Source organism: Toxotes jaculatrix, chromosome 1 (assembly GCF_017976425.1).
Source record: "Toxotes jaculatrix isolate fToxJac2 chromosome 1, fToxJac2.pri, whole genome shotgun sequence".
In the NCBI taxonomy this organism is placed as follows: Eukaryota; Metazoa; Chordata; class Actinopteri; family Toxotidae; genus Toxotes; species Toxotes jaculatrix.
In genome coordinates, this window is record NC_054394.1 from 1,044,247 (window position 1) to 1,054,111 (window position 9,865).

General features: G+C 43.5%; 2 protein-coding genes across 2 annotated transcripts; both read right to left on the bottom strand.

Annotated features, from left to right (window-relative positions):
• Nucleotides 1-227: 227 nt before the first annotated feature.
• Nucleotides 228-1,907, bottom strand: plekhf1 (pleckstrin homology domain containing, family F (with FYVE domain) member 1). The gene is made up of 2 exons (XM_041032864.1): nucleotides 1,543-1,907; nucleotides 228-988 (listed from the first exon to the last, which is right to left on the bottom strand). The coding sequence occupies exons 1-2, from the start codon at nucleotides 1,784-1,786 to the stop codon at nucleotides 369-371; spliced, it is 864 nt and encodes a 287-aa protein (XP_040888798.1). The 5' UTR covers nucleotides 1,787-1,907; the 3' UTR covers nucleotides 228-368.
• Nucleotides 1,908-4,635: 2,728 nt separating this feature from the next.
• On the bottom strand, nucleotides 4,636-9,407 carry pop4 (POP4 homolog, ribonuclease P/MRP subunit). Its single transcript, XM_041036945.1, has 7 exons — nucleotides 9,289-9,407; nucleotides 7,077-7,132; nucleotides 6,622-6,851; nucleotides 6,442-6,519; nucleotides 6,291-6,352; nucleotides 5,769-5,870; nucleotides 4,636-5,108 (listed from the first exon to the last, which is right to left on the bottom strand). Exons 1-7 carry the CDS (start codon nucleotides 9,293-9,295, stop codon nucleotides 4,972-4,974), a joined length of 672 nt encoding a protein of 223 aa, XP_040892879.1. The 5' UTR covers nucleotides 9,296-9,407; the 3' UTR covers nucleotides 4,636-4,971.
• Nucleotides 9,408-9,865: the final 458 nt, after the last annotated feature.

Below are 9,865 nucleotides of genomic sequence, written 5' to 3' on the forward strand. Positions count from 1 at the left end.
CAAAGAGAAGCTGAGGTAATAACACACAAATCATCACAGACAAATCTCTGATCTAGTTTGTAAGTGCTTTATTGTTCATAGTTCATTTCAAAGACAAATGTGAGGCAGAGGTTAAGTTCAAATACTCCCATGTACACAAACAGTGACGTGCACACAATCAGAGAGAGTAAAGTGACGAGTTCACAGCAGTAGTGTTTCCACAAACAGCACAATGACAAAAGAGCAGTGATGACAAATTATTTACATCAATAAATACAATATGTACAACAGTGTTTGACTATATACATTATTCTCTTGACTTTTAACGTGTATCAGCATTGTGTCCATGTTTCCTGACACAGAGTTAAAGAAAGTCCCAAAGCACAGGTTCATGTCTGAGTGGCTAATGTTGGGGGCCTCAGATGCTCGGGTTTAATGGAGACATAGGGGGACCAGGAGTCCATTGGTGAGTCCACCCACCTGCTGGGGTTATGGTCTTCCATTTGGTCCTCTGCTTCCTCTTCTTCACTGGACCCTTCCACTTCCTCTTCATCCGAGCCTGTCTTCCCAGTGCTGTCCCCCCTAAGACGTGTCATGTCTTGGGCCTCTGTCTCCGTTCTCGTAAGACTCAAGTGACACATGCCGCAGACCCTCAACCTCTTAGTGGGGTGAATGTGCCCAATCACCGCTCGCTTCTTGGAGCAGGCCCCGCAGACCACAAAGCCGCATTTTCTGCAGTGGTGTCGACGCTGGGTCACAGTGAACTTGTCAGAGCAGCGCATGCAAATGGCGGAGGCCCGGTTGGGGATCCATGTGACGGCGAAGGTGGACCCGGGCCTATGGCCGCTGCTCTGCAGCAGTCTGGACTTGCACTCCTCCATGTGCTCCATCCAGGCTCGCTTCTCCTCATATGAGGCAGCTGCCACGTAGAAGGACTTGCGCGGTGTTCGGATCAACCACTGATTCCTCATTGTCACACCGTCCTCCAAGTCCTCCAGCTGGATGTCCTCTGAAATGATGAAAAAACTTTATGTTAACAGAAGGTAACAAAGGTATGGACACTATAATATGGTCAACAAACATGTCAGCCATGAAAAGTTTGCCATGACTGAACAGTCCAGTTTTTTACAGCTTCTTGGAAAGACTAGTGGCCTCCTTTTTCTCAGAATTTCTAGATGGAAACACTTGCATCCACCATAGTATGTGACAGCTATTTTTTTTTTGCCATTGTAGCCAAGTCAACTAAACAATCCAGTGGTTACTGCCTGTAGCTGCAAGCTAATACAAATATGTAATCAGGGCGTCTTTCCCTGCCAACAACCAACCAGTCAGCTCACTTGCAGTGTGAATCTTTGCCTTGTGTCTGTTTTTTTCTGACAGACTGTTTTATCCCTTGGTTCTTATTTTTTTATGCATTTTCTTTGTGAGCTTGAGGTTCACTTTTAACTGTCAAAGCATTTTAAAAATCCTAAAATGACTTCAGTCCAATCATAATCCGTCAGAGGAGTTTTTGTCTAGTTGGATCAATCGTTCTGAGGAACCAGATGAGGATGAGGTGCTCACCCAGAGGGATGATCTGCTGGTTTTTGTGCCAGCGGCCGTTCAGGATGATGCTACCGTACACGAGCACATCATTGAAGAGGAAGAAGACTTTAGGCTGTGGCCTCCGACGGCTCTGCTTCATCAACCGGCCCTCTCCGATCAGAACCCGACCCGGTTGGAACAGGGGCTTCCCCATTGGTCCAAACGAGCTCTCAACAGCATGGATCCTCTCCCGGTTTTCCTGAGCAAACGATAACTGGTCCATCGTGGTCTCTTTACGTGTTGTTCACGAGTCAACAGGAGTCCTGTTCTCAGTGCAGCAGTCTTCTGCGTCTCTTTGCTGACAGTTCCACGCCTCTGTAGGTGTGAGATGTTGGCATGTGCTTATCTTGCCTGTAATGAAACAAGCAGTCAAGCAGAAGCACTTAAATCCTTGGTCCTTGGTGATGTCATGGGGCTTTCCAAGCAACTTTAAGACAAACACATTTAGCAAGAAGTCAGGGGGCGGGAGCTGATCTGAAATCAGAGAAAGCGACCCAAGAAATGCCGAAGAAGGAAATGTCAGCATTTACAGAATAACAACTTTTTTTGCAGTTAAAATTCCCTTCTTGTTTGACACTCTTTACTTTTTATGTGCTGAATTTAAACACAAGTCATGTCTGAGGCTGTCAGTGACTGTAGAAGGAAACAGTCTGACCACAATAAAATCAAAGCTACATGTGGCTTCCACTATTTCAAGCTATATATTATCTTGTGAATGTGCATTTGTATTGCACTCCATCACCACAACTGTTAGTGTAATTCACAATAAAAGATGCAGTCCACACCTTCCAAACATCTGAGCAACAAAGACAAAATCTGCATGAGATTAATTATCTGGTGGCCCACAAAATTTGTTTGGATGATGCAAAATAAGACATTGGAAAAAACAAAGCAGGAAATGTCTAAACCAGCAGAGAGTGAAAAGTTTTCCACTGGTACCTGAAATTATAAAATACAGTAAAACCGACCTGACAAGAGCTCACGTTTTACGAGCAGACGCAGGACCGCCAGACCGGTCGAGCAGCTCAGCAGCTGGAGTGAAAACAAAAATATCGTCAGACTTCCTCACACTTCCATCTCTTGTTTGTCTCATTCTTCTGCTTTGACACAGCTACATTAATCTATTCGTCCTCCCAGGAGCTGGATATGCAAATTCATCACAAGCGTGGTGTATGCTCATCACACCGAAGGTACATCTAGATAACCAGTGTTACAGTGAGTGTTCGACATGTAAACAGCATGAACACGAGAGACCAGTGAGCAGGTAGAAGAAGCTCAAAAAAAAACAAAAAACACAACATATAACAATGGTTGTGTCCAAAATCGCTCATTCATTCACACTGTTACCTACATAATAACCAGAGGTTCATGCTATGGTGAGCAATAAATTGCTATTTTGGATTATTATGAGTCATTTTTTGCTTATAACAAACTATTTCTAAACTGCAGAGAAAAACACACCTTCAACACAATCTCCATTAACATCGTCTACACACTCAGTTCTGTGAATTATACGTTCTCCTCTGCAATGGGCACTGATTCTGAAAAGATATGTGGCTGCTGATTTTTAGATTTGGATGGAATGAGAGAGGCCACGGCGTAACTGGAGGAAAGAACGTTCCCCTCTCTTTTACTCCGTGATGTGACAAAGCACAAAAAACATTTAAATAGTAATACAAACGTTGTCTGTGAGTTTATGTGACATATTAGAGCAGCAGACACTTGACTGACTTTATCACAGTTGGAAAAGCGCAGGTGTTGCTGATAACATGAACAATGGCTCTGTTCTATTCCAGTGTCCCATTAAACTGTGAAGCAGCAACATGGAATTCGGCCATCATTCGATGTTTTATTGGCACCTGAGCTTTTCCTGCTGTGACATGTCAAAATATCAGAATGACTGAAGAATCCCATGTGTAGTTTGCAAAGAAACGGTTAGAGCCATTTAAACTTGGAGGTGGTTTTAGTAAAATTCCCCTCCATGATAACACACTGTGTCAGTGCATGGTACAAATGAAACCAGGGGCTAATCCTGGCTTTTGCAGTGGGGCTTTCTGAAATGTATAATAAATGTGAATGAGTTACTTCCTGACTTCAAAGTCTGAGCTTAATATTAACCAAGTGTCCTTGATAATTAAAGTGCATTACCGCAAGTGCACACAATGTGAATATATTTAGAGCTTTGTATGATGTAACAGATTAAAAACCTGACAGTCTGGATTCTGGAGTTTTGATCTTTATCAGTAATCTGATCTGACTGAAACCTCTTACGCATGCCTCTCTAATGAACCCACATAGCTGCTCTCGAAAAAGAACACCAGGTCTCTGGGTCTGCGTCAGGACGCAGCTTTGTTTCTGCACCGTCAGACCACAGACACCTGCAGCTCAGCGGTGTTGGTACAGCACTCAGGTGTTCACACATCCCCGGCAGAACGTAAAGAAGGCACACAGACAAATGTTGTTACTCAACAATGATAGTGTATTTGTGTTCGGCCAGGACCTGTTCACACAGCCATGTTTCACATTTTCTGTTACAAAGAGGAAAAAGGAAGTCCTGAATAATGTCTCTCAATACTAAGAATGACAGGGTGCAGGCAGGCATTTGGGAGCTTACAACAAATGTTCACCCTGTCCTGTACAATATCCATCATATTATAAAACATCAGCTGAACAAAAGTCTTTAATAAATACTAAAGTTTTAACTCTGCCTCTGACTGATATTCATTCTAACAGAGTGTAATGAGAAACTGCGTTTACATCAGAGCCTCCATGTAAAGGAAGCAAGTGTCAGACAGACACACCCACTGCTTTTTATACCAAGACCCTGATAAACAACACACACACCTGCAGCAAAATCCTGTCTCTGTCTCCTTAAAGGGACAGCACTTCCATCAATTTACTGTGCTATTAGAGAGACACTTGCAAGAGGAGGGTTATACAAAGAACAATGAGGATTGAAGCAGCAGAGGCAGAGCTGCCCTTAACACTGGATCCTACACTTCTCCTAAAGCAGCCTCTTTATTAGAATCTACCTGCCCAGTAAAAACCCATGGATTTCAAACCCCACACCTCCAGAGTGTGATGCAGTCTTTCTGTAAGGCTGGTGTCCGAGTGACACAAATTTAGTCAACAGCTGCACCATGATCTGCACCAAGAGGACTAGAAAGTAGTATAACAAGAACAACTACACGTCCCTGGTGTGCGCATCCGCAAACCAGGGACGTGTAACTGAGGATTAAAATGATCTCGAGTGTGCAGAATTCCCCTTTAAAATATGGTGTGAGAGTCGTCCACATGCAGTGAGGTAAACAACTTTTTCAGATGTGGTTTTGCTGTTGCTGGAAGTTCGAGTATGAAATGTCTTCCTTGTTTTGGCACAGCGTTTCCTGTAGCGGCACTCAGGGGTCGTCACAGGTCGATGGTTCCTCTCACTTTAAACTTCTTGGCGGAGCGTTCACCGGCTCGCTGCTCAAACTTGCTGCCGTAGATGTGAGAGACGAAGCCGTTGATCTCCACTGCAAACACGCTGTTCCTCTTAGGGATCACTGTCACAAGAAAAGAGGAAGGTGAGAAAAAACTAAACGACTGTGTTAACCTGGTGAGAAGTAACAATCCAGTACAGATACACCGTGCTAGAGTGGAAGGTTTCGTCAGAGGCTGGTCGCAAAAACAGAATATTGTACTGTGACAGAATTCTTAAAGTTAAACTAATCTCAATTTTTCCAAACTGGTTTAACTTTTTACCATAATCAATAAACTCTATGTTATGTGTATCACAGACCCTGTAACCTCAGTTAGAACTGTTAAATTGTGCGTGGTTTATTATTTCATCTGCTTTTAGTCACATCAAGAAAGGATGCATATGGGACCTCAAGGAGGTCAATCACCATGTGACCCTTTAATCCAATCACCTGCTAACTCTTGTATATAAATGACATGACTTCCATTCTCATCTCTGCTCTGATGAAGCTCCAAACATCAGCATGTTTGTAGTCCTAAAGCTTTTTACCTTTGGGTAAGTCAAGGTTGGAATTATAGGACTTTTGTGTAGCACCACCAACTAATACACTGTATTATACTTGGAATGTGCATCCTAATGTCAAGTTGTTGTTGTTGGAAGCCACAGCTGGCCGGCAAAGCAAAACAAGGCCAAAAACTCATCAGCTAAAGGTGAGTTTCAGTGAGTGAGACACCACCTGTCTCACCTTTCAGTCTGTCCTCTTTGGTGATGATTTTGAAGACATGTTTGAACTCTTGGACTAGAATCCCTGTAGTCCCCACATACGATGGACATTTAGACCGGACCACTGTGAGAGTGAAGAGAAAACACGCTGTTAGTGCAACACGGTCACAGCTGCATCGGCGCTCACAGAAACCACATCGTCCACATCAGGGACCTTAAATTGGTCAGGAGCTGGAGCACAACTCTCAGCATGAAGCCTCTCTACACCTGGACAAACACAGCTCTAACTGGGCTGTCACTGGTCTCCTGGATAACTCGGATGATTGCACACCGTTCAATGCAGGACGGAGCCATTTGTGGCAGCACATGGACACATGACAGAAGCTGAGCAGGAGAAGTGCTGTGTGAGACTAAACTCAGGGTCCATACAGCAAATACGCATCCGTATATAAATTTCACTATAACTTCAAACACTGGAGAGTGTCACTGATTGAAAGTCACTGTGATGTTAGCCTCAGGAAAAAAAAAAAAACTAAATATCTACCTGTGATGATGGCACCGTGGAAGTCGGCCTTCAGAAGCTTCTGCTGCACAAACTGTGGATTGCTGTAAAAACAACACAAGTTTATGAGGATGGATGAGCAGTTACTGAGGAACGTTAGGGTTCAGATCTGTGGAGCTGTGAACTGATTTACCTTGTTGGTTTCAGTCCACTGCACAGGTCAATAATGTACTGTCTCCAGAGGTCGTGCAGAGGCAGGAAGAGCTCGTACCTGCAATGGTAAGGACAAAAACAGTGAAGCTGCGGAGTGATGGCTGGATGGGGGAAGTACGACATGTTTGATGAAGGTCATCAAGCGAGATTCCTGACCCACCTCTGGTGCTCAGGCTTGATCTGGAAGATCTTCATCGCCCTCTTCTGGCGAGCGTTAAGTCCCTTGGCTTTCTTGCTGCTCCTCTTCGACTTGTCCTTCTTGGGCCTGGTGTAGCCCAGGACCACAGCTTTGTGACTCAACATGCTCTTCAGATCGTGTCGAGTGTGCTGCTGGATGCTGTTCTTTAGGAAGGCGTGGGTGAAGGCCTCCGCTTTAGAGCTGGTTTGAGACTGGTGATGAGACGATGAAGGAAAATCAGATCAATAAAAAATGACTACTTCTTTCAGTGACTTGTTTTGGTTGTATTTGTCATGTGTCACTTTATTTTCTGCAGGAAAGTCTTCAGACCATCTGCAGAAGTCAAGACACTGCATGAGAGACTATGTATCTGGATTCCACAATTCACAGTTAGACCACGCAGCACATCATATGTCTAATGAGAAGTATCGGCTTACCTCTACACCAAGAACCTTCACCAGGTCCCCGGGAATCCTGGCTCGAACAAGAGCTTCTATTGAAAGGACACAAACGAAATCAGTGAAACACAAAACCTAATCAACTCACAACGGACCACAATACAGTTATGGTCATGAGGCCAATGTAGAGCCCAGCAGTTAGCCCAAAGGTTCATATCTGTTCAATAAAAAACTTCTACAGTTAACTGATCACCAGACCTGTCCATCCATCCCTTACTGCCGTTTATCTAGAGTCAGGTAGCAAGGTGGTTTTTCTGTTGTAATGAAGCCAAAGAAGCTGCCAAAGGGAAAACTTGTTAACTTTTGCGTGATGGTGCATTCCCAGACAGGTTTTGGGGGAAAGCCACTGGCTAAAAAAGTGCACAGGTGTTCTGGGAAAGGACACTGAGAATGACCTCAAAATGCCAGGTATCCGTACACGCTGATGGGCGGGCAACATCCTGGGACTTCCTGATTTACATAAGAAAAAAGTGTGTTTTTAATCTCTCAGTAACAGGGACTTTCCTGTGACAGTGCTGAGTGGTTTGCACCTGGAAGAGGATCCCATGTGAACTGTAATAACCTTTACATAGTCTTAAACTAACATAAGAGAGATTTAGTTACATGTTCCAAGTTCAGTGACTCTCATGAAAACAATGAAGTCAGTAGCTTTAAGGAACAGCCTCAGGAGATCCCAATCAAAAGTCTTGAACAGCTGTAGAACGTGAATGTCAAAGAAGAGAGTGAAGAGTTATTCCAGGTCCTACAGCTGCCATGGAGCAGACGGACCGGTCTGACTAGCTACTGCAGCACAGCTGTGTACAGTCAGACTGAGGGCCCCGCAGCCTTCCCACTTCTTCAGTGATAACAGCAGCAAGCGTCATAATAAGAAATGTCAGGCTGCAAAAACTCTCTCAAAAAGCTCAGGCAGCGATGAGTATGCGACACCTTGGAAGACTTGCACATTACAGGGAAAGAGCTTGAGTGTGCGTCACGTACAGCCAGCTACTACTGAATGTCTGGTTGACGTATTCTGTAATCTGTCAGTTCCTGATCACAACTAACATCTGGCCAATTTTGGACAGCTGCTACATCTAACTTCTCCACAACATAAACGTCTCACATCTGGCATGTTATGGCTTTGTAGTTTTGTTATAGCTAAGACTCATTCGGAGCTGTGTTTGTGTCCCTCTGATGGATGTAAGTCCAATATTATCTCTCATTTTACCCACCAAAGGAACAGTTCCTATGGGACCAGTTTACAGCAGGCGATGTAGATTGTGGGTTTTCTGTGTGTCAGTTTTCTGATGTTAAACTCAGACAAATCTAAATTTACTGTTATTGGTCCCAAGTTCCTCAAAAACACATTATCTAATGATACTGTTACTCTGTCCTCCAGTGCCACTGTAAGGAACATTATTTTTGATCAGGACACGTCCTTTAATTCGCACATGAAACAGACTTCAAGGACTGCAGGAGAGTCTGTTTTCACCTACGTAACTTCCTATCCTGTCTAAAAAAGATGCAGAGAAAATCAAAATCCTGCAGCGCGAATACAGGCAGGAAGTAGGAACATAGACTGCTGGGGGACTTCCCATGATGCACCAAGCTCCTCTCTCCTTCTCTCCATTCATTCATATCCCATTAATACACATTACTAATTCAGCTTCTTCTCTTTCCTGCAGTTTTGGGTTAGGGTGCTGCTGCTGCAGAGCAGGAACAGGGTTGTGATGAGGGCTGTGAGAACAGTAATGGTGTGAGTTGCTAAACCAAAATATCAAGCTAAAAGAGGAGGAGGCAGTCTGCAACCCAACACTAAATAACAATTATGGCTGCATTTTAGATGCACAGGAGTCCTGAACCTTCTGTTGTCTTTATATGAGAAAAATAATCCACAGCGAGGTAAATATTTCCCCAGGATTATAGCTGCAACATCTCAGAGACCTCATCAGACATGGACTGCCTGTCTCCCCCTCTGTCCTCTGACATCACTTTAACTCTTTATGTTTCTCACATTTTCTAATACTTTCATTTATTATTGACTCTTACGTACAATAATGTTTATTTCTAGACTTTTTCCAGCTTTTAATTCTAAAATTATGCTTTACATTTCACAGGCTAACAGAGCCTGCCGGTCAGGGTCGGGGTGGACTCTGCTAAACCGTCCTTTAAAGCCCTAACTTTACTTCCGTCTTCGACAGATTCAACTCACCGTCCATTTGCACGTTTTGCGGCTTGCCCGAAGAAACCGTAAGTAAACTGTGTAAACACCGGCTGTGACTGCAGGGACTCACACAGAGACCAACGCATGTGTTCTCAACACAAACCCAGCTCACTTCCTCCTTCCTCTTTTTCTGAACGGTTTCCACCACAGTGTCCGCTCTGAGGCGCCATGCTGCCCCCTGCAGTCAGCACCACGCACTACAGGCACTACTGTAATATATAGTATTGCCTACTATAATACTACTACTACTAGTACCACAAATAATAACCATAACCATAACCATAATAATAATAATAATAATAATAATAATAATAATAATAATAATAATAATAATAATAATACTTATTGTTATTATCATTATTATTTAGCTAAATATGACAAATCACCCTCTCCATTCTGCAATCTGCATGTTTTTATTCTACCTCCTCTCTAACATGCTGCTGTATGTATGAAATGTTCTCGTGTAACTCACGTTTCATGTCTCTGCACGGGGTGACTGAAATAAACGCATCAAGAAGATTGACAATATAAATTAATAGACTGACAGAACAATTCCAGCTCAAGG

Bases quoted from the DNA above. Each gene is read 5' to 3' on its own strand.
- plekhf1 (XM_041032864.1), bottom strand. From the start codon at position 1,786: ATGGACCAGTTATCGTTTGCTCAGGAAAACCGGGAGAGGATCCATGCT. The intron at 989-1,542 runs GTGAGCACCTCA...TCATCATTTCAG, and splicing joins CCAGCAGATCATCCCTCTGG to AGGACATCCAGCTGGAGGAC.
- pop4 (XM_041036945.1), bottom strand. The intron at 6,852-7,076 runs GTAAGCCGATAC...TCTCATCACCAG, and splicing joins TGAAGGTTCTTGGTGTAGAG to TCTCAAACCAGCTCTAAAGC. The intron at 5,871-6,290 runs GTAGATATTTAG...TCACTCTCACAG, and splicing joins CCACGGTGCCATCATCACAG to TGGTCCGGTCTAAATGTCCA.